This window comes from Salvelinus fontinalis, chromosome 38 (assembly GCF_029448725.1).
Source record: "Salvelinus fontinalis isolate EN_2023a chromosome 38, ASM2944872v1, whole genome shotgun sequence".
In the NCBI taxonomy this organism is placed as follows: Eukaryota; Metazoa; Chordata; class Actinopteri; order Salmoniformes; family Salmonidae; genus Salvelinus; species Salvelinus fontinalis.
In genome coordinates, this window is record NC_074702.1 from 19,881,202 (window position 1) to 19,906,345 (window position 25,144).

The 25,144-nt window shown below is 42.6% G+C and overlaps 1 protein-coding gene across 6 annotated transcripts; it reads right to left on the reverse strand.

Moving 5' to 3' along the window:
• Positions 1-300: 300 nt before the first annotated feature.
• LOC129838177 (transcriptional repressor p66-beta-like) lies at positions 301-21,642 on the reverse strand. Of its 6 annotated transcripts, none has more exons than XM_055904959.1 (11): positions 21,308-21,642; positions 10,880-11,283; positions 10,647-10,776; positions 10,109-10,240; positions 8,694-8,843; positions 8,153-8,329; positions 7,343-7,703; positions 6,997-7,196; positions 6,695-6,805; positions 5,554-5,818; positions 301-5,207 (listed from the first exon to the last, which is right to left on the reverse strand). In XM_055904959.1, exons 2-11 carry the CDS (start codon positions 11,275-11,277, stop codon positions 5,071-5,073), a joined length of 2,061 nt encoding a protein of 686 aa, XP_055760934.1. In that variant the 5' UTR covers positions 11,278-11,283; positions 21,308-21,642; the 3' UTR covers positions 301-5,070. The 6 variants fall into 6 exon arrangements, with proteins under 6 accessions (XP_055760934.1, XP_055760936.1, XP_055760935.1 ...); XM_055904961.1 differs by having other exon boundaries at positions 7,343-7,706; positions 8,715-8,843; positions 21,308-21,641; XM_055904960.1 differs by having other exon boundaries at positions 7,343-7,718; positions 8,715-8,843; positions 21,308-21,641.
• Positions 21,643-25,144: the final 3,502 nt, after the last annotated feature.

Consider the following 25,144-nt stretch of genomic DNA (forward strand, 5'->3'; position numbering starts at 1 on the left):
TGACTAGAAGGAGTACAGCTATGACCCGTAGTGACTTTTAATAGCAGGTTAGGAGAGCAAAAACCCTAACCCTTTTCCTAACCTACGAAAGTCTCTTCTGGTCGTAGCTGTACTCCTTTTAGTCAGAACCTGACACACAGGCAAGGGGAGGTGTGTCTGTGTCACACACGACCACAGCACAAAAAACACTTGATTCCATTTATTTATTCAAATATCTATAGTGTATTCTTTCAGATGTTTTATGTTTCCATTACATAAAGGTCCACATAGACCATATCATAATTTGACCACATCAAATACTTGAAAACATCACTTAAACTTTATTGACAGAATATGATGCAAGCCATTGGAGTCATATTGTGACAGTATTGCGTTGTGTTGTTGAGAGTATTCCAAGTTCTGTTTGACACAACATCTAGTACTCCTTCATCTTTTAAAATGTGTATTTGAAGACTCGCTTCATGACCATGGCTAGGTTAGCACATAGCTTTTCCATTATGACTGTATTTTAAACACACAGCGGGTAGTTCATCTCATGAGTCTCTTTCTTACTTATATGTGGACCATGCACTGCCTTTCCCTGGAAAATATATACTAGGAGAAAAAAAGATAATGAAATGTCCCATTCCAGTTGTCTGATCTACGCCAAGCCTTACAATAATTTTTACGAGGAGACATTTTTTAAAGTGTACGATAATGATAATAATATTAACTAATCGCTAACTGAACATCAATGCTGCTGAAAGTAAAGCATGTAATAACAGAGGAGCACTTCATACAATGTATATACAAAGTGGTCCTGGGATAGATCAAACAACTCTCCATAAAAGATGATCCTACTGCCTCTAAGTACTTGAAAACAAGATATAGAAAGTTGAGAATGCTTTTGATAGTAAATAGAAAAACCCCACACATTTTTGCACATTTGTGGCACAGGAATGATCAATAAACAAAATGACAAGCTTCACAATATCCATGGCTTTTTGTTAGTTTTTCTATACAATGTATACCCAACTTGAATTCAATGTGTCTTATTCCACAAAGGAGGAACGCATATGTACAATAAATAGATCATTATTATAACTACAGCCGTTCAAGATAATATTACCTGACAATTTCAATTTCTTTAGTTAATTATATTTCTTGATTTTTCCTTTTCCCCATGTTTTTGTAAAAAATCGACAGAATTGAAATTGAAAGACAGATCAGCAAAATTTAGGTTTTTTAAATGTTTGAAACCTTACAAAAATTACATTTGAAAATGATATTTTTCCTGTTTTTCTTTACTTTCTTTAAAACAAACATTTTGAAATGGTGCATCTGGCATAGTTTGAGAAAGCGAGAAAGATTGATGATGAAGTCTATAACGCATACATACAACAAAGAGGACAAAGATAACTATCAAAAACAGTGAGGCTGAAAATCACCCAAGTGTCACTATTGTTCATCCCAAACAGTGATCTAGCTGTGGAGTGTTCTGTGTTATTGGACTACGGCAAACCCTGGGTCATGTTCATTAGGCACAAACAGTAGGAAAGGTTTTCAAACAAACAGACAACAGAAATGAACGCCCCTATAGGACAAGTGCAGGTAGTACTACCTCTGTTTCAAATATTTGCTTCAGTTTGGTGCTTACTGAACACGGCCAATACAACATCTGTTCCTTCTGGGTGCAACAAAAATAGTGCTTATACTACTGTATATGGGAGTAAGGCTACCTAACTGTAGTTGGGATACTAAATGGATAAAATAGTAACATTCAGCACAAATACTCAAATTAACTTTATCTTCCCTGTGTCTGAAAATATTGCACCTGCTTTTGAAGTTTATCAAAAAGGGCAAGGAGTAAGCCACTGCTCTCTGGCAATATGTTTCTTTTACATTTTAAACTGCAGGGTATAAGAGGCAATAACCAGGCCACTCCTGCTTGCAAGAAGAAAATTAAATTGGAATTAATATAGCCTGCTGCTTTAAAATGGATGCACCAGTATTAGTTACTTCCAAATGTTATCCTGAAATAATTAAACATCATGCATTGCTGAAATAGAGCCACAATTATGATGAGATGGAACAATAATCAATTCAATAATAATCAATTCACCCTGGATTCCTGGTGGACAGAAACAATATCCTTACTCTCTGTACCTAAGTGCTTATGTACAGTACCAGTCAAAAGTTTGGACACACCTACTCATTCAAGGGTTTTTCATTATTTGTACTATTTTCTACATTATAGAATAATAGTGAAGACATAAAAACTATGAAATCATGTAGTAACCAGTGTTAAACAAATCAAAATATATTTTATATTTGAGATTCTTCAAAGTAGCCACCCTTTGCCTTAATGAAAGCTTTGCACACTCTTGGCATTCTCTCAACCAGCTTCATGAGGTAGTCACCTGGAATGCATTTCAATTAACAGGTGTGCCTTGTAAAGTTCATTTGTGGAATTTCTTTCCTTCTTAATGCATTTAAGCTAATAAGTTGTATTGTGACAAGGTAGGGGTGGTATACAGAAGATTGCCCTATTTGATGAAAGACCAAGTCAAAATTATGTCAAGAAGAGCTAAAATAAGTAAAGAGAAACAACAGTCAACCATTATATTAAGACATGAAGGTCAGTCAACCCAGAAAATGTCAAGAACCTTTAAAGTATCATCAAGCACTATGATGAAACTGGCTCTCATGAGGACCACCACAGGAAAGGAAAACCCAGTTACCTCTGCTGCAGAGGATAAGTTCATTAGTTACCAGCCTCAGATTGCAGACCAAATAAATACTTCACAGAGTTCAAGTAACAGACACATCTTAACATCAACTGTTCAGAGGAGACTGGTCTGATGAGTCCAAATTTGCGATTTGTTTCCAACCGCCATGTCTTTGTGAGACACAGAGTATGTGAATGGATGATCTCTGCATGTGTGGTTCCCACCATGAAGCATGGAAGAGGAGGTGTGATGGTGCTTTGCTGGTGACACTGTCAGTGATTTATTTAGAATTCAAGGCACACTTAACCAGCATGGCTACCACAGCATTCTGCAGCGATACGCCATCTCATCTGGTTTGCGCTTAGTGGGACTATCATTTGTTTTTCAACAGACAATGACCCAAAACACACCTCCAGGCTGTGTAAGGGCTATTTGACCAAGAAAGAGAGTGATGGAGTGCTGCATCATATGACCTGGCCTCCACAATCACCCGACCTCAACCCAATTGAGATGGTTTGGGATGAGTTGGACCGCAGATTAAAGGAAAAGCAGCCAACAAGTGCTCAGCATATGTGCAAACTCCTTCAAGACGGTTGGAAAATCATTTCAGGTAAAGCTGGTTGAGAGAATGCCAAGATTGTGCAAAGCTGTTATCAAGACAAAGGGTGGCTACTTTGAAGAATCTCAAATATAATTGGATTTCTTTAACACTTTTTTGGTTACTACATGGTTCCATATGTGTTATTTTATAGTATTGATGTCTTCACTATTATTCTACAATGTAGAAAATAGTAAAACAATGAAAAACCATTGAATGAGTAGGTGTGCCCAAACTTTTTACTGGTACTGTATATCCTGTATATGTCTCCTTCTATATAACTGTTTGATTTATGTAAATATTCAAGTTGCATTTGTCATACTGTATTTATTTATTGTCTCCTGTGCAAAGTACCTTTCAGATACACGAACACTTCAGAAGACACCAAACATCTAAATAGCTTAGAGCAGTCTTAAAGCTAATAGCTAGCCACTCTCCCTGACCGTTTTCAAATGCCTCCCAGACACCATGGGGATAATGTTGACAAAAGAAAGTATAGTATCAAATAGTATCTAAACGGAATCCAGAACTTTGAATGACAGGGTAGAGTGAACAATAGCAAATCCCATTAGCTAGGAGATGAAAACAGGAGAGAGAGGGATTAACCCCTGTGCCTCTTCCCCACCCATTCCCACTCCTAAATAAGTACAAACCATGGTCCTATTGGAAACCCCTTCAATTTTGAGTCTAGGGATGATCCCTCCCACCAAATCCAATACATGTATCCTCTCCAATTAAATAAAAACCTTATCACCTGATCTCTCAGGCAATTACGTACGTTCACATGATCTCTCGTCCAATCAAATCCCTCTAAATGATATCTCCAATCAATACCCCATTAATTATATGCTTTAGGATACTAACTTCTCAATTCCACCACTTCTGAACTACAGCCCCCCCATCTGCCTCAAATGAAAAGGTCAAAGGATACAGGGCAACTCTGCTATAGGTTCAGTTTCTATGCCTTCATGTCCAATGGGAGTAGTATTTTTCACGGTGCATCCAATCCAAGTCCAGATGTTGCATTGGGCTCTCTCTCTTTGTGGGATATGTATCCATCCTTGTTTCAACAATCAGTTAGAGGAGCATTGCTTCAGACAACTACAGGGTCTCAAACATCCTCTTTTCTCCCCACAAATATTTGAAGAAAGCTCAAGCTCAAAGGCTTGAGAGATTCAGGTCAAAGTTAAACCATCACAATCACCTTTTTAAAACAAAGGTTTGGCCGGGCTGGTAGAATTTCTCCTCCAACAATTCACAACCAAATGTGGAAAAACAGAGTGATGGTTGAAATCAGAGAAAGAGCAGGGATTGGAGAGTGGTGCAGTTCTCAAAAAGATAGCTTGGTAATTTCAGACATAACAAAGACTAGAGTCCAGTAAGGAAAGCTCAAGCGAGACAAAATATTGCTTCAAAAACAAGCGCATAAATCCAAAACAAAAGACACCCCACACTCGGGACACTGCCACAAGCATATAAAGACAGGGGTTCTCCACAAAGATGGGCACGCTCATAACTGGTAGCGGTAATGTAGTAACAACATCCATAGCACTAATGACGATAGTAATAACAAGAGGATTTAAAAGGGGTTTGCATCACGTTCAAATGAAAAGTCATTTCAGAGTTTGGTGGCCTCTTTTGACTCGTTGATTGTGTTCTTCATACAGGTTAGTTTGGTAGGCACACTAACAGGCACTGCATGCGATGGGGGTTGGGGTGTGGTGTGGGGAAGGGTTGTGGTATTGCGTCGGGGCGAGGTGAGGTTCATTTCTGTCCGCTGATGGACTGGGATATGGAGCGAGGCGGGATCATGTCCAGCAGGTATTCCCTCTGGCGGTCAGCCAGGCTGGACCCCTTGTGGCCGACCACATTGCCTGGGTTCAGGTAGGCAATGTTCACTCCTGGAGAGGGAGGAAGAGGGAGGGAGGCAGTGAGAGACTGTCAGAAAGGCCTGCCTCTCAGCCCCAGCCCAACTCCTGGTCTATACAGTTGTTTGGCTGATCTCAGTCCCATCCCCAGCTCAACTCCTGGTCTATACAGTTGTTTGGCTGATCTCAGTCCCATCCCCAGCCCAACTCCTGGTCTATACAGTTGTTTGGCTGATCTCAGTCCCATCCCCAGCTCAACTCCTGGTCTATACAGTTGTTTGGCTGATCTCAGTCCCATCCCCAGCCCAACTCCTGGTCTATACAGTTGTTTGGCTGATCTCAGTCCCATCCCCAGCACGCCCCTAGTCTGTTTACTCACCAGGGATGCTGTAGAGCTGGCGGCGGTTGTCGTGATGCTGCTGTTGCTGCTGATGTTGCTGCTGCTGCTGTTGCTGCTGTTGCTGCTGTGCCCGGCTGTGCCCACTAGTGCTCAGCTGTCCACTGCGCTTTCCAGTCATGCCCAGCAGGCTGCTGGCCACCGAGAGCTGGGAGGCCTGGGCGAAGTTGGACAGGACACCCCGGGCCGAGCCAGACAGACCCCGTTGGAGGGAGGCCTGTGACTGTGTCACCTGGGGCTGAGGCGCCTGGAGGACACACACACATCAGATAGAGTCCATCTGTCAGCACGGGACATCCTCAACAACTACAGGGGTGTGATGACGGTTGTGGAAATGTGAAAGTAGCAACGCACATTCCCCGTCCACCTCAGGATTCCCCTTTTTGCAGCCATTTTACCCCTGTTTTTGTGGGGTGTAAATTCACTTGTCACATAATCGTCGCTGGATGGATTTATTTCAAAATAATATATGCCAATTAGGAGACACTTTTAACCAAAGCGACTTATAGTCATGCCTGCATACATTTTAAGTATGGGTGGTCCCAGGAATCAAACCCATTATCCTGGCAAGCGCCGTGCTCTACCAACTGAGCTAGAGAGGACCACATAAAATAAACGCACATTCCAACCCTTGCTTGTAAATACACTTTCCAATTGATTTTGCGATCGCTTTTTAACTACCGCTCAAACACATTGCCAGTCCAGTTCAAAATGTCAACAATGGCACATGTGGTTTTTGATATGCATCTATTTCAACACCCACCCTTAGACAGGGATTAAAGACAGAAGAGAAAGTGATCATTGCACAAGAGGGTGGTACATTTTTGTAAAGTTTTAAAAAGTTCAGATTTAATTCCTTTGAAGTGTTTACGCAGAAACTCAGCAAGTCGCTCCCGAAAATGTACAACCAAATATCATAAATAGGGGGTTTAATATTGCACAAGACAGAGGTTTATGAGCTATAATTCAGTCAATATTTGATCGATTAAAAAAAAGGATGTATCAAGTCTCCATTATGCAGCTGTTACAATTGGACCTTTCATCAACTTTGCTGAACAATGCTAGATGACAGGGTGTCTGTTGCAGCAGGTAGCACTTACTAACAGTGGTGACAGTGACATACCTGTCTGTGTGTGTGATGTCTGCTCATAGACTCAGCCTTACTGACGCTTGGAACAGTTTGAGCTGAACTGGTGGCAAGAGCGGCTTGCAACTGGATTCTCTGCTCAATCTCCTGTGACACATTTAGTAAAATATGGTTATTTACACACACACACACACACACACACACACACACACACACACACACACACACACACACACACACACACACACACACACACACACACACACACACACACACACACACACACTATAAACAATGGTTGCCTGAAAAGAGCAACGAGGAGCCAATGGAATGCTGACCTGCTCCTGCTGTAGAGCCTTAACGAAGGCGTTCTTCAGCCTATTGGTATGCTCGGCCTTCAGTGCCTTCTTCTGATTGGATGACATACAGGTCTCGCAGAGTATGCGCCCACCCTTCTCCTGCTTCCAGTGAGGGGTGAAGTCCGTCTTGCACTGGGCACACGAGAAGGGCTCCATGGAAGAGGACAAACGCAGTTTACCTAAAAGAGAGAGCCACAAGAGTTCAGTGAGGGGAGAGGGGCCCAATTCCAAACTGACTCATCTGATAACATTGTTGGTTTGATGGTTGTGTGCAGGACAAATGGCTGCTAGGCATCAGCAAAAGGGTTCCAGTTCCTTCCCTCACCCTGACTGTCAATGACACTCTGCACAACCTCCTCCAGGCCCACCATGTAGATAAACTCGCTGTTGGCCGCTGACGGCAGGAAGTGGAGGAGCGGCGCCGGCGGCTTTGGAGGCGGGATCTCCAGCAGGGTTTTCTCCAACTGCTTCCTCAGGGCCAGCTTGGCGGCCGCCTGGCTGCTGGCTGTGTCTGCCATGGAGGAGCCCACCGATGTTCCCCCTGGGCTGTGTGTGGCTGAGGGGCTGACCGCCCCCACCCCCGACACCCCGCTGACCCCTCCCGCGGCTCCGGCCGCCTGCATGTGGGTCAGGTTCATGTAGATGGCCGAGGAGGAGGAGGAGCCAGAGCGCTGAGAAGCTGCCACCTGCTGGGTGGAAGACTGCAAGTAAACACAGAGAACCATACCCGTCATTCAGAATAGTGGTTTTAAGTTTAAGTCTGATGTCATGACAGCTACATTTATCTGCTAAAAATGATATAACAACCCCCAAAACCTGGCCTCTGAGTGGAAGCAACTGATTTGAACATCTATGACAGTGGAATTCAAACTTTTCCAGCAATTGTTCTATGGACGTACCCTGTCCATAGACTGCTTACAGATGAAGGAAACCAATATGTGATTTTGTAATTTGGGTAAACTATCCCTTTAGTGTAAGAGAACCAATAAATACAATTTCATGAATAAAATAGTATTTTCTAATTATCTCTCAAAAAAGTGTGCATTATCCCCTATAATAATCTGTACTTTTATTTAATTTTTTCCACTGCTCTATGATGATTATGACCAATGACAGGGATGACGTTGGGGTTTACCTGCTGGTAACTAACGGCGTTGTTAGAGCTGCCAGTCGAGGAGCGCATGCCACCCTGCTTCTGCTGTGCCAGCCTCTGGCCCTGCAGCTGGGCAGGGTTGGGCGCTATCACCCTGCTCTGTGACATCATCATCTGAGACATGGAGCTGTTGGTGGCTGACCTGATCACCGAGTGACCCTGGGGGAGGAAAGAGGAGGAGAAGAAGGAGGAAGAGAAGGAGAAAAAGATCATAAGTAAGACATGGGTGTTACCCCTGGTGTTTGTCGGTTTTCAGTGTCATGTCTTTTTCCTGCTCATATTCACCAGAGTTTATTTAAGAGGGTAATGCCTCTTCATACCACGAGATGGTGTCACTGTGCTATTAAAGAAACAGGAGACCTCTGCTTTATTGTGAGATGGTTCTCATGCAACATGTAAAAAAAATAATTGTTCAAACCCATCCCCCAACCCCCCTCTATGGCTTCCTTGCGCCTGCCCAACTTGCATTGTGACCGACCCAAGGCACAAAGGGAACCCTAAGAGAACCAGTACTGTAGCCCACCTGTGCAATGCTGTAGCCCACCTGTGCAGTGCGATGGTTCTGGGGCTCTGGGGTGTGGTGGCCAGGGCGGCCAGACATCTTGCTCATGCTCTGAGCCCCGTGGACGACACCGCTCTGGAGGGCAGACGCTGTGTTCTGGACCACAGGGACCTGAGCGAGCAGAGGGTAGAGGTGATACATAGAATAATACTAACATAATAAGGTTATTTAGCTGACACTTTTATCCAAAGCAACTTATAGGTAAGCCCTTTACACTCCATACTGTATATTGGGTGAAAATAGCAGATTTGGTCACTGATATGCGCATAAATTGGATAGCGGTATAGTAACATATTATACATTGTCAGAGCTCTGGGTATCCGTTTTAAAGCGGTATATTTTATTTTAATTGTATTTAACATTTATTTAACTAGGAAAGTCCGTTAAGAACACATTTTTATTTACAATGACGGCCTACCAAAAGGCAAAAGACCTCCTGTGGGGATGGGGGCTGCGATTAAAAGTATTTAAAAAATATAGGCCAAAACACACATCACGACAAGAGACACCACAACACTACAAAAAGAGAGACCTAAGACGACAACATAGCATGGCAGCAACACATGACATGGGAATCAACGGACAGACATTCCAAGCGGGAGCACCACGTGCAACAAGAAGATGCCCCCATCCTTCGCGCCAATTGGGTTACTTTGGCATTAATGATCACTATGTTTGATGTACAGTTACGAGGATGACATGGCGTCATACCCTGGGTTGTTGTTCTGAACAGAAGGAACCTATATTCGGCGTATCTCTAAAGTGTTCCCTTTCAATTGCGACAATGGTTATGCATATGCTTCTCTTTTTTTATGTTTAGGCCCTATAGGCCAATTCCCCCGAGTGTAAAGTGTTAATGCATAAGCAGTAAGTGAGTGAGAAAAGGATGAGTGCCGTGGATGAGTGAGTGAGAGAGTGATGAGTGGAGTGGCTGAGAAAATGAGAGAGGGATGTGTGCGGTGGCTGAGAGAGTGAGAGAGGGATGAGTGAGGTGGTTGAGACAGTGAGAGAGGGATGAGTGCGGTGGCTGAGACAGTGAGAGAGTGATGAGTGCAGTGGCTGAGAGAGAGAGAGGGATGAGTGCGGTGGCTGAGAGAGAGAGAGGGATGAGTGCGGTGGCTGAGAGAGGGATGAGTGAGGTGGTTGAGAGAGAGAGGGATGAGTGCGGTGGCTGAGAGAGAGAGAGAGGGATGAGTGCGGTGGCTGAGAGAGAGAGAGGGATGAGTGCGGTGGCTGAGAGAGTGTAGTGTGACAGAGTGAGCAGTGGATGACAGAGGGATGAGCAAGTGGATGACTGAATAAATGTCTAAATGACTGACTGAAGCAGATGAGTATAGAGGATGGATGGGACAGCGTTGGGTGGGTGACTGACTGACCTTCTGCACCAGGTTCTCCTTCTGCATCTGGCTCTGCCTCAGCTTCTTCAGCAGCACCAGCCTGGCCTCCTCCAGCCTCAGCTCCTCTCTCAGAGCCCTGATCATCTTCTGCCTCTCCTCCCCTGTCTTACCCTGAAGCACACACATAGAAACAAATGAGCACACATAATGCACCCACTTCTGCCATTTCTCTCCATACACACATATACAACTATAAAACTTGTCATTTTATCTATTGTACTTGTTTTTTGTGTATAGATGATGTGTTACAGCTGATGCCAATGATGTATAGAGGATATAATGTATTATAGCTAATACCAAATGAATATCTGTACTGTTTGCGTACAGTGTCTCAAAACAATGAGTGGTCCACAATGTGTTCTTTTATTAATTAATGTATTAATTAACTCTATACAACTATGCACTATTCTAACACTCATACACACAAAAAGACAGTATGCATATACTTCTACATTTTTCAAGACTGCAATAATATGTACTGAAACACACACAAACACACACACACACACAAACACACCTTAAACATCTCCAGGTTCGCTACCCTCAGGCGTTCTTCTCCTTGGCTGGGCCCTCTTGGACTGGACGCCTCATTGTCTGACAGGACGATCACATCAGGGGAGGGTGTGTGTCGCTCCCGGTCAACGTCACTGTGGAGGAACACACACATTTTCAACTCTGACTGATTCTTAATTGTAAGAAAGATTTCTATTTTCCCTCCTATCCTCCCTCTCTTCTCTCTCATCCACTCACCCTCTCCGGGCGCTGAAATCCACCGGCTCCTCGCCCATGTTCTCCTTCCCGCTCTTTCCCACCATGCCATGGGCTCCCACAACTTGACCACGGAGGCTCCCATTGGTCTTCTCCTCATAAGCCCCTCCCCCTGAAGACCCATGACCCTTGACCTCACCCCCTAGGGCCCCGCCTCCTGAGACCCCTCCCAACCCTCCCCCCTCCAGGCTGGCCAGGTCCTTGCGTTTCAGATAGGCCAGCATCTTGAGGCGCTCCATGGCTTGGTGGCCCTCCATCTTGATGCGTTTGGAGAGCAGCTCGTCTCGCTCACTGCTCGTGGCGCCGCCTGCAGGCGAGGAGGAGTCCAGGCCTCGCTTCAGCAGGCTTAGTCGCACCGCCTCCTCATTCAGTCGCTCCATACTGGACTGGATGGATGAGAAAGAGAGAGAGAGACAGGGATGAAGGGATGGAGAGGAGTACGTCATCCATCTCTAACTTAGCCGTGATTATTTGTCCTAAGATAAAACAAAGAATTTCTGAGATCAAAAGAGCAACATGATTATGACATATCTTGAAATGTGCAACTCAAACAAACAATGAAAACCTCTACTCAAGCAAAGAAAGAAAATATCTTCACTTGTACGTACAGTGGGCATACTTGAGCTGATGATACACTAGCAATTTTTGGAAACAATATTGCTGGCAACAGAGTGGGGTATGAGACACTGGAGCAATTATAAGCAATATGGCCATGAATAGCATATGAACATAAAATCTAAAATTCCCCATTTATTTCCCCATCTCCTATAGCTTTTTGTTGCCTGTTGACTGACACATCTGTACTGGAATTTGTCAGCTAACAAACAAGCAACAAAGAACTCAACCTACTGCCAGTCAAGTCAACAATGGCAATGCAGACATAAGGATAACTAGATTTAGCAAACGTTTTGCTTCACAATTATAGCCTAGTAAGTGTAAATGGTATTCATCAAGCTATCCAGCTAGTTTAACATACAAAAAACTAAATGTAAAATCTACATGGCTAGCTAGCGAATTAGCCTCTTAGTCCGATTAACATAGCATGGGTTTCAGTTAGCATGCTAATGATGATTAGCATGCACCCCAGCGTGGATATCTGTCAGTTAACATGACAAACTCAATACAGTATGTACAAAACACTAGGATCACCTGCTCTTTCAATGACAGACTGACCAGGTGAATCAAGGTGAAAGCTAGGATCCCTTATTGATGGCACCTGTTAAATCCACTTCAATCAGTGTAGATGAAGGGAAAGAAACAGGTTAAAGAAGGATTTTTAAGTCTTGAGACATGGATTGTGTATGTGTTTGCCATTCAGAGGGTGAATGGGCAATACAAAACATTTAAGTACCTTTGAATGGGGTATGGTAGTAGGTGCCAGTAGCCCTGGTTTGAGTGTGTCAAGAACTGCAACGCAGCTGGGGTTTTCATGCTCAACAGTTCCTGTGTGCATCAAGAATGGTCCACCACCCAAAGGACATCCAGGCAACTTGACACAACTGTGGGAAGCATTGGGGTCAACATAGGCCAGCATCCCTGTGGGACCCTTTCGACTGATCAAAATTCCCCAGTTTATAATAAGTTGCTCATTTTCAATGGAAAAATGTTGCAGCAACCACAGTGAAGGACAGCTGACAGGTCTGCTGCTCTCCCACCATATTGTTTGTTTTGCCACCTCAGACAGCGCTAACAGTTAGCTGTCATTAGCCCTGTCCCATAACCATAGACAAGCAGCAAGCTAACACAGTACAGCACACACAGCTATTCTATTGAATTAAGAGTCAAATAAGCATGTGTAACAACCTTGTTACAACTCCAATAATCATTATTCATACTTCTATCCTAAAAGTTCATATTTCCATCAAAGCCAACAGAAAACAATGGGAGAAATGCTTGCTGCCCTTTAACATGGCTGCAGATACAGAAAAAGGCACACACCCACACTTTTTCCTTCCTGACCTCCTTCTCCAGTCTGAGTTAAAGGGGTATGTAATATGATATGTACCCAAGACAGAACATGCTTGAGTGCTCTATGTATCTATATGGATGTATACTGTGTGTGTGTGTGTGTGTGTGTGTGTGTGTGTGTGTGTGTGTGTGTGTGTGTGTGTGTGTGTGTGTGTGTGTGTGTGTGTGTACTATTACATGCATGGGCACATATGATGACTTAAACATGCACACACATGCGCATAAAGACAGTAATTTAATTAATATGTTGTTTCCTCTATCAGGCCCTGAAATGGTTAACCGTGTGTGTGTGTGCGCGCAAATCCGATTGTATTTGACACACTTGAGTCATAGGAAGGTTGGTTGAGGATGCACAGGCAGGCAATGTAGGTTGTGCACAGGGAGTTAGTTTGCCCTGCAACTTAGACCAATAATACTCTTGAAGAAATCAGAGAGTGATGAGGATTGGTCAGGAAGAGTGGGGGGAGGGGTTGTCAAGGGACTAGATGGTGGACTGGTTATAATTAGAGCATAATGCCTTGCTATGTAGAAATGGTAGCACTCTTGTGTACACACACACTAACACACACACACACACACACACTAACACGCCCATTTATAAGGACACACACATAGTATGGTTTTTCAATGTAGCAATCTTTAAAAAAATGTATTGTATGTTTACTACTCTCTCTCTCCAGGTCCAGAGAGTCATCATGAGACATGGAAGTTACCACTTCCTTTACAAAAGGAAAAAGGAAGTGGTAACCCACGTAGAAAACTGTGGAGAGAGAGACAGAGAGAGCAGAGCAAGAGAGATGAGGAGCAGGTAGAAAAGTGAGAAAGTGCAAGTAAAACCAAACGTGGCTAACAAGCCAATCAGAATTGTCTTGTGGTGTGTGTTTTTGTGTCTGTGAGTGTACATATGACCATCTTTACCCAGCACCTCTTGCCCCCCCTTCTCTATCCCTATTGCTCCTTATATAATGTGATGACTGTTTCCCTCAGCTGCAACAAACCACCATCTCTCTTTCCCTCTCTCACCAGTCTCCTCCTACAGCGCCCAACCCCAACACGCATCGACACACATGCGCACACACATGCACACACACACCACACTCTGGGCCCGCTGCCAAACAACACAAGTCAGACGCCTCCATACCGCGAGAGGAAGAGAGGAGGAAGAAAAAGGGGGTGCTAAGATGGAAGGATGGTAAACGAGAGGGGGTGATCAGCATAAGCAAAGACACACACACATATTTAAAAAGCACACAGACAGACAGTCAGACATACACACTAACATTCCCCAAAGCTACATAATCATTATCCTGAAAAGTGAAGCTACTGTTGAAGTGATGTAGAGGTTTGACAAAATACATTCTACTGGGATCAGCACCCTCGATTAAAAGATGCAGTGATATTCACAAATCTGTCTTACTGTCCTTTCTCTTTTTTACTATGATCATATTGGCATTAAAATAAGACAGGGATTATGGACAAAGACTGCTATGATACAGTATATATTATAGTCACTGTAGCCTATATGCTGTAAAAGAGAGCTATACGATAGAAGACTTTGACACAGTAACAGATAATGTATGTACAGTATTCTTCAGCCATACCCAGCCCTGCAAGAAGACACGGGCGAACCCACACACACACGCGCACACACACTGGGATTTCAGAGACCATGCCAACATAAGGCTCCTTTGTTCCCGTTCCTCAACCCCCACCCCTCCTCCATTTTCCTACAGTTGTGCGATGCCAACAAAGCACCCGTATAAACACTCCCCTCCCTCCGCTCTCCCTGTCCTGACTCCACTTCCCTCCATCCATCCCTCAAAAAACACTGGGGAGAAAATACAACTTTTTTTATCGTAAACATATGCTGCATAGTTGTGTTTGCAAGACCCCGAGGGGGGAAGGGAAGTGACGAATAAGGGCTTATGTCGTACTGTTAACAATATAGTCCCAAGGGCTTTGATTTATGTAGGGACCAAGTATGTGAATGAGGAGTAGATTACAAACAGAGATGTGATTTACTTCTTTAACCTTATTTTTGCTTGGTACTAGCAGAAGTCAGCGCAGAAGCAGCGTTAGAAACCCACCAACCTCAGCCTAACCTGTCAATGAGAGAGCACAGGTTGTATGCAAAATAATGAAGTACTGATGATCACCCCACATTTGACAACACATTGGTAGCAAGGTGCAACTGAATGGAGGAAAGGAATCAGCCATGAACCACCCATGAGTTCTGACTTAATGTGGGAAAACCCTGAGCTAAGTTCTGAAAAAACACCAACACCAAGAAATCTGGTTTTAACGTTTGTTCCAACATACCCTACAGCAGTGGTTCCCAAACTGTGGGTCCGGCAGGGGTCCAGGTGGGTTGCGTGATAAAAAAATGTGTGCATTGCACATATTTAGAAATACATTTTCGGGATGGAAAAACACTTTCAGTGTCAACTTAACTGACTAAAACCAAATAGAAAGTATGTAGAAAAGGTAATGGACCTATAGAATAGCCTATAATCTTTGAGAACATACAACAAAATAAATGCTACACTATCAGGCCCCCATTCATTTTGCTATAATATTTGAGCATAAGAACACAGCATTAGCCATTAAAAAATAATTGAATTGAATTGCAGGACATTAGCTATTAACTGCAAAATAAGGATCTCAGCTCTATGGCAAAATTTGTAGAATAGCTGGAAATTAGCTTTAAAAATATAAATTTTTCTGTCCTCTGCTAAGGTGATATTGTTTACTTATTTTTTGGTTTGTGTAATATTAAAACTAGCGATTTTTATATGTGTTGTGATACTTGTAACTGATTTGCCTTTCATAATTGCCCCCGAGGGGATAAATAAAGTTGTATTTAATTTAAATGAATATGTATTGTCAGACTGAATCGCTAGAAATGATTATCAGGCTAATCTAAAAATCCTATCATCATTATAAATCACCATTATTACTATAATAACATGTAATGATCCGTTCATAAAGAACACGGGTGGTTCATGCTGGGTCACTGTGGTCATTAGGAGGGAATCAAACACAATCATATCTAATTCCATTCAAGATCAGTGTTTATGGGGGAGGAGAGAAATTAGGACAGGACACAAATAATTAACAGGGCCTTAAGTTTATCTCATAACTGTAGCCTGATGAAAACTGTATTGACTGAAAAGAAAGGGAAAAATATTTGAGGACATGGCGGTGATGGCATCAGGGGTTGTTGTCTACAACCAATAGGGTTTCATCACACGATCAACCCCAGGGTACAGAGGGTTCCTGACATGAGACTGATTAGGAAACAGTGTCCATGGAAACCAAGGGGTAGCTGGTCACCTTGACAAAAAAGTCAGAAAAATTTAATAAAAAATCAGAATCTATTCAATTGGATGAATCCATTTACTCACACAATGAATCTAGCACAAAGCAAATGCAAAACACACACAGTTCAACATTACACTGTGATATGATATCATACACACACCTGTAGTGTTAGATCATATAATCCAGACAAACGAACCTACACACCGACACCCACACCCATCATCCTGCGCCCACTACACTACAACAACACTTAGGATGCCCAGTTCTTCATCACACAACACTTATCACATGGTTGCCATGGCAACTATGGCCTGTCTATTTATAGACCGCACCACTAATCAATTTAATTTCTGCGGTTGCCTAAGCAAAGGAGAGAGCAAGGGACAAAGGGAGCAAGAAGAAGAGGAGGAGAGAGCAGAGATGTCAGATTTCTGTGTTCTGTGTACAGTGGAGATGCAGAATTTCCCCAAAAAGACATCCATACCTTTGTCCTAATGATACATGAACCATGACTGATCCAGACAGAAGCTTTGTTAAGAGGATTTTGAAATGGACCAAGATGGACAGACATGTACATGCATATTATGAATACGGGCAATTCCACGGGTAACAGAATGATGCTGAGACTCACATTTTTCACTTGAAACCTATCAGTCCCAAGACCCCAGCAAAGATCTGCTTTTCATTTATCTGACTGTCAATTATCTGCATGTTCAGCCCTTATTTTAAGCCAATTAAAGTGTTTTAGACCTACCATTTAATTTCCAGGACAACCATGGCTACAAGTAAAACACAAAACAATTTGACAAACAGTTCATGAGTTTTATTGACAAATGTCAATTTAAAAAAAAGCAAAAACCTGGTAAAAATGAATTTATATGAATTCTGTAAGTACAGAAATTGTTTGCTCACTGCGAAATGAATATTCAGCTAGTCAGTGACAACTGTGTGGAGTTTGTGACCGCAACTATGTGAGCTTATTAAAGCATAACAGATACTATGTCCTGCGATTTCCTATGATGTTATATCTATAAGAACCCCTTATCTTCTAGCGACTCTTGTGTAGCTTGTGAGCGTCATAGAGCAAAACGTGTTACATGTAAGTGTCCGTGAGGGTCTCAGCTTTCCATAGATTGCTTATAGTAGTTTGTAGCACAAACCATTCGGATGTTTTTGGTAAAAGATCTAAAGACGTTTTTATAAAAAGACCCGGCCCCGGGCCCCTTCGGGATCCGCCCTTGTCTCACAAACACCACTCTAGCTCAGCCCCTGTTAATCACACACTCATTTTTTTATTTATTTAACAAGGCAAGTCAGTTGAGAACAAATTCTTATTTACAATGACGGCTTACCCCGGCCAAACCTGGACAACGCTGGGTCAATTGTGCGCCGCCCTATAGGACTCCCATTCTTATCGGCAGACTCAATAGCCTTGGCTTCTCAAATGACTGCCTCGCCTGGTTCACCAACTACTTCTCAGATAGAGTTCAGTGTGTCAAATCAGAGGGCCTGTTGTCCGGACCTCTGGCAGTCTCTATGGGGGTAACACAGGGCTCAATTCTCGGGCAGACTCTTTTCTCTGTTTATAGCAATGATGTCGCTCTTGCTGCAGGTGATACTCTGATCCACCTCTACGCAGACGACACCATTCTGTATACTTCTGGCCCTTCTTTGGACACTGTGTTAACAAACCTCCAAACGAGCTTAAACGTCATACAACACTCCTTCCATGGCCTCCAACTGCTTTCTAATGCTAGTAAAACTAAGTACAAGGTCTTCAACCGATTGCTGCCCGCATCCTCCCGCTCGACTAGCATCACTACTCTGGACGGTTCTGACCTAGAATATGTGGACAACTACAAATACCTAGGTGTCTGGTTAGACTGTAACCTCTCCTTCCAGACTCACATTATGCATCTCCAATCCAAAATTAAATCTAGAATCGGCTTCCTACTTCACAACAAAACCTCCTTCACTCATACTGCCAAACATACCCTCGTAAAACTGACTATCCAACAGATCCTTGACTTCGGCGATGTCATTTACAAAATAGCCTCCAACACTCTACTGAGCAAACTGGATGTAGTCTATCACAGTGCCATCCGTTTTATCACCAAAGCCCCATATACTGCCCACCACTGCGAACTGTATGCTCTCGTAGGCTGGCCCTCACTTCATATTCGTAGCAAAACCCACTGGCTCCAGGTCATCTATAAGACTTTGCTAGGTAAAGCCCCGCCTTATCTCAGCTCACTGGTCACCATAGCAACACCCACCCGTAGCACGCGCTCCAGCAGGTATATCTCACTGGTCATCCCCAAAGCCAACACTTCCTTTGGCCTCCTTTCCTTACAGTTCTCTGCTGCTAATGACTGGAACGAATTGCAAAAATCTCTGAAGCTGGAGTCTTATATCTCCCTCTAACTTTAAGCATCAGCTGTCAGAGCAGCTTACTGATCCTGTACACAGCCAATCTGTAAATAGCACACCCAACTACCTCATCCCCATATTATTACTTACCTTCTTGCTCTTTTGCACCCCAGTATCTCTACTTGCACATCATCATCTGCACATCTATCACTCCAATGTTAATGCTAAATTGTAATTATTTTTTGCATCTATGGCCATCTATGGCCTTACATCCCTACTCTTCTACATTTGCACACACTGTACATAAAATGTTGCCTGATGGTCTTTAGGTCAAACACATGATGTTTAAAGGGGGTTAGAACTCCAAAACGCGACGATGGGACTCATTGGGTTAAAATGTATGCCAAACAAAAACCAATGATTGTTAAACAAACCAAAACATTCTATACACAAGGAAGAGTTTTAACAATTTCCACCGAAAATGTTACAAAAACACATTTAGTTGAAGAACAGTGCAAAGTTTGATAACAGAATGATGGCACAAAGAGCATAAACCATCATTCTGTTACCAAACTTTGCATTTGCACTGTTCTTCAAGTACATGTGTTTTTGTAACATTTTCAGTGTAAATTGTTTAAGTAGTATTTCTTCATTGTTGTGTCATTTTTTTAGCTTTGCAATCATTGGTTTTTGTTTGAAATACATTTTAAAGTGAAACATGTGAGTCTCAGCATCATTCTGTTACCATGGAATTGCCCATACACAAATGCATTGCATCTGCCATAAGGCCTATCCCATCTATGTCAATAAAGCCGAGCCTACAACATGGGTCACAGAGTTGGGCCCCCTGTCCCTTTAAGAACAGGACAGTCACCCATTATCTCTCCTTTCTGTTCCCTGTGGTGCCAAGCACCGTCCTAACACGCTAGCCAGTCTGAGCCGGTCTTTAACCTCAGGATGTGAAATGATCTCTTAATGTGAAGCCTTTAGTGATGTCACATGGGAGAGAGAGAGAAAGAAAATGATACAGGTGGGTATATGTGTGCGTGTATGTGGGGGGAGGGGCGTACAAACACGTGATGTGTGCAAAATTCAGATTAGTTCTATGGAGTTTGTATTGTAGAAGCCTTTCAAACCATCCACACTGCTTCTAACCTACATTAACCAACACATCGTCTGCCAACCACTCATGTCAGGGTTTGTGTTGTGACGATGATGTGAGGTATATGAACCCTAAAGAGTTGCCAGTTCGGGTCCCACTTCAGTTCAACCCAGGCTGTGCTCCTTTAATGGCACACTTCAGTCCAATTTGCTTCTGGAGATAAACAGCCCAAGAGATGTATAATTTGCACCCAGGAGATATACAAATGGAGACTAAAATGACAGAAGAGCAGGGAAGGGTAGACAACCACCTGTCCATCCCCTTACTGCATTTCTATTCCAAAAATAAAATGTATGGCAGAGGAATCTCCAAACTTTCATCTCACCTGCAAAAGTCAACTAGACAAGTTCTTACAGGAATAAATCATCAGGAACATGACAGTCAAAATTCGGCATAAATCAAAGATTTTGGCTTTTTATCTGTTTGCTACAGTTCGTTCTTAGTATAATTCAGTGCAACTGAATAGGAGTGGTAAGGTCTCTGTTTGGCCTCCATGAGTAAATGCCATGATAGGTTGAATAAGTGGTTCTCAATGAAGGAAATGATTTACTATTGGATTCCTGGAAAAGGGTGAAGAGGTGAAGTCAAAGTCTAACCCTAGTGGGAATGAATACAAAAGTTACAAAATGTTAATAAATAAACACTTACATACACAAAATAGATTATCTGCTTATCTATTGGTTTTCACAAGTGACATTTCTGATGCAAAAATACATCAATTGACCTGTCACTGAAACATACATTGACCTGCCATTCATTGACCTGCCACTGAAATGTTCATAAAACTCAAAGAAAAAAACGAAGTTGACATCAGCTAAACAGAATTTGATTAAAGTCAACTGATAAGAACTCTGATCATCTGGTTGCCCAACGTATCACTACAGGCATTCACTGATTCCTTCAACAGCACTTGTCATCGCCAACCATGGTGGCCATTTGCATAGGGCTAGGAAACAAGTTGAGAGGGTGAACACGTCTTCACTTACGTAAATGGCTGATGCATTTTGAATTCATTTTATTGTATGACATATGCACAACACTTCATGCCATTTGTCTCTAGTTCGCTCAACAAATATCCTTCATATTCAGAAACTCGATCGTAGCAACGTTGATAAATATATTTAAACAATCAAATTACAACCATCGGTTTCAGATTAACATTTTGTTCATAACGACACCACGAAGACGCATTTTTTCCCCCAACAAATCTAGGTTAACCTCAAGGGACTCGGAGATTAAACAATAAACGTATTCTGCTCTATATGTATCAATATGATCCGCGCGCGCTGTATCATTTATTGCTACAATGTAAACACATTTGGAACGTTAAAACATTATCAACGTTTGTGTCAGCTGTTTTAGACAGACCTCTTTCATTACCTACATTTTGGAACTAAAAATAACGGCAAAACACATCACTATTAACCCAATATAACTACTATGTAACCGTTATTTCGCTACTCATCTCACATTGTCCCAGTACTTCAGTTGGACTGAAGTCTGGAGCCTTATCACATCTAGAACCATGATCCGGGGATTTTTAGTTAAACTTCACTTCAGATAGGCCGCGGAAAAATCCTCGGTCTCACCTGACTCGCCTTCACCCCGCAGGTTCCACTGGCTTCGGTTTTGGCTTTGGGATCCTGGGGCGCTGCAGTAAATCCTCACAACCAGTCAGTCCCCGGCACTTGCAGGCAATACAAAAGCGCTGATTGGGCCCCGACAAGCTCTCACGCTCTGTCCGTAACCAGACAGACAAATTATTGGACCGCGCTTGTGTCACTGACGCGCCTCTACTCAAAAGGTGTATGTTGTTGTCTGGAAGGGAGAAAAGAGGAGACATTGACCGAGATGCCCATCCTGTGAACAATACAAAATTTAGCATATATGCCATCGAAAACGTGACATATGCTCATGTTGTCAGTTATTCTACTGTAGACATCACGTCGAATTGATTGATTGTAGCCTACTGGGCCTACTTTGATGAATTTATACTATTTTTAGTCAAGGGGCAGTTTTGTCAAGTTCTTGTAGACTGTCTCTTATGCAATCACTTGGACCTTATGTATTTGAAACATATTTCACGGCTGAGGTAGGCTACCAGTATGGGACCAGCATTCAGCATGCATTATTCCCGGTTTAACAATAAGCAAAGGCCATTTAATTACCATGAATAATCAACACTTAATGGCCTACATGCAAATCTACATGCATTTTAATTGGCATTCCAACTTTTGTAAACTACCATTGAACATAAAGATTATCAGCCATATGCTTATACAATTTAGTTGAACAAATACTGTTAAACCATTGTTTATTTATTCTGCAAAGGATGCTGCATAAAGCTTTTGACCGCAATGCAAACTGCGTCCTCTAGTGGCTACCTGGTAGTATTGCGTGGACACTGTACTGTACAGTAAAGGCATTATACTATATTTGACCAAATGCACTATATAGATACAAAAGTATGTGGACACCCCTTCAATATTAGTGGATTTGGCTATTTTGACCGGTGTATAAAATCGAGCACACAGCCATGGACAAACATTGGCATTGGCAGTAGAATGAAGAGCTCTGTGACTTTCAACATGGCACGATCATAGGATGCCACCTTTCCAAAAAGTCAGTTCGTCAAATTTCTGCACTGCTGGAGCTGCCCCGGACAACTGTAAGTGCAGTTATTGTGAAGTGGAAACATCTAGGAGCAACAACTTCTCAGTGGTAGGCCTCACAAGCTAAAAAAAGAGGACTGCCGAGTGCTGAAGCTCGTAAAAAAAAAAAATCTGTCCTCGGTTGCAACACTCACTGACAAGTTCCAAACTGTCTCTGGGCGCTACATCAGCACAATAACTGTTCATCAGCAGCTTCATTGGTTCCCATGCCCGAGCAGTCGCACACAAGCCTAAGATCACCATGTTCAATGCCAAGCGTCAGCTGGAGTGGCGTAAAACTCACCGCCATTGGACTCTGGAGTAGTGGAAATGCGTTCTCTGGAGAGATTAATCAAGCTCTACTGCCCGACTGCATAGTGCCAACTGTAAAGTTTGGTGAAAGAAGAATAATTGTCTGGGGCTGTTTTTCACAGTTCCGGCTAGGCCCCTTAGTTCCAGTGAAGGGAAATCTTAACGCTACAGCGTACAATTGCATTCTAGACAACTCCGCGTTACCAATTTTGCGGCAACAGTTTGGGGAAGGCCCGTTCCTGTTTCAGCATGACAATGCCCCCATGCACAAAGCAAGGTCCATACAGAAATGGTTTGTCGAGATCAATGTGGAAGAACTTGACTGGCCTGCACAAAGCCCTGACTTCAACCCCATCAAACACCTTTGGGATGAATTGGAACGCAGACTGAGCCAGGCCTAAATGCCAAACATCAGTGCCCAACCTCACGAACGCTCATGGCTCAACGGAAGCAAGTCCCTGCAGCAATGTTACATCATCTAGTGGAAAGCCTTCCCAGAAGAGTGGAGGCTGTTATAGCGGCAAAAGGGGGGGACCAACTCCATATTAATGCCCATGAGTTTGGAATGAGATGTTTGACAAGCAGCTGTCCATATACTTTTGGTCATGTAATATACATGGTGAATATCTATGGTGGGCTTCGTTATTTACCAGTTTGTGGAGCTCACAGAGCAAGCAAGCATCTGCTGAGAGGGTTTGCATAAAAATGTCTTATGGCCATTATGAATATAGTTTATTTCTACTAATGAGAGCTTTATTCCATCATTAAGAATAACAGGTGAATAAAATAGATCAAATCAAGTATATAAAACCAAAACTGACAGAAATTACATTTTTATTTAAATGTAAAAGTAAAAAACAGGAGTATTAACAGTTTCCATTGCATAGCAAGATTCATTAGGACAATTTATCAGGCAGTTTGTCTATTGCCTGGTTAGATTAATCAACCAATTTCCTTTACAGCTACAGCACTGATATTTAAAGAAATAACAACAGTTGTATTGTCATATTGCTCCACATTCATACTTAGCAACCAATTGTGGAAATTGTGACTGGCCTGAACATGTTAGTGTTGAACAGAAAAAGAATAAAACAAATCAAGACTGACATAAGGGTAGCGGAATAACAGATGAGTTATGAAGAGAAACAATTAAATGACAGAAAATATGTACATACGTTTGAACAAAAGTTAAGCCCAGACTAACAAAAAGGTCAAGCCTCTTAGGTTAGAGGTCAAAGGTTGGACCACAAGGCTCAACCACATCTCAGCTGACAGAAGCCTTGCTAATGGAATCACCCTCATTGCAATATCATCTGTCTTTACAGTCAAATACACAAATTCCTTACAGTGTGGCCAGACCTGTCAGTAACCTACACATCAGGGAGACAATAAGCCATAATCACAGGAAGTCTCAAGGCACATGTTACAGTAGCAGTTCCTGTTGCTAGGCATTTGAAACATTAAGTTGCACAACATAAAATCCCTTAAGAGCATATGTATGTGGAGCGGGTGGCAAATGCAGCTTAGCGGCGGTCCTGTGCCCATTTTAAGTAGTGCACAAAATACTAGAGGATTGTGTAGGCTGCTGAACATTAACCCAATTGCTCCAGGTAGGCCATTAAAATGTCTGACCCTGGCTGGCTCTGACCAACTCTCTGAGGGTGTAAAAAAACATTACGTGAGCAACCTTCATCCTTACTGACCACGTTCTGTGAATTTCCTGTTTGAATACGATCACTAAATTAACTGATTTGATAAATGTAGTTAGATAAACTAAATCTGTCCGTTAGTGCATTTACAAAAAGTAGCCAAAGTACAAAAATAGTAAAGTGTATGAGTTAATAATAGCATTTGGCCTCGTGTTGTTGTGGCTGATCTGGCAGTATCCTAACCCCCTTACTTCTTGAAGAACTTCTTGTTGAGAAGGAAGATTAGCAGGTTGACGTTGACTTTGGCCTTGTCGAACATCTTCATCACCGCCACTCCCTCGTACTGGAGCTGCAGCAGGTCCTACACACACATACATGTGTGAATACAGTTCTGAAATCCAAGATCTTTCAAAATAGGAACAGTAAATCATTTACCATTGCAGCACATACAATATAGAGCACTGATTTCAATGAGAGATTGGGATTTGCATCAATCACAGACCATAGGTTTGTATTGAAATGTCTGTTCTAGTTTCATTATACTACTACCCAGACTCACCTGGTATTTGAGGGGGAACTTCTCCATGTCCACACCCATAAAGCGAGCCTTTACCTGGAACGTGCCGCCCTCATCACCGGGCACAATGTCAAAGATGACATTCTTAAACCAGAGGAGAGATAATAATCAAATACATTTAATTTCTTGATGCCCTAGGTAACCATTCATGGTTCCTGCATACTCACTGTGTGACTGGCAGGTCCTCGATCTCCAACAGGACTCCTTTCTCATGTAAACGGGCAGCAGTGTAGGTCA

Excerpts from the sequence above, each read along its gene's own strand:
- LOC129838177 (XM_055904955.1), bottom strand. The coding sequence starts at position 11,277 with ATGGAGCGACTGAATGAGGAGGCGGTGCGACTAAGCCTGCTGAAGCGA. Across the intron at positions 5,819-6,694 it reads GACATCACACACACAGACAG|GCGCCTCAGCCCCAGGTGAC; the intron begins GTATGTCACTGT and ends TGTGTCCTCCAG. Across the intron at positions 5,208-5,553 it reads CCAGCTCTACAGCATCCCTG|GAGTGAACATTGCCTACCTG; the intron begins GTGAGTAAACAG and ends CTCCCTCTCCAG.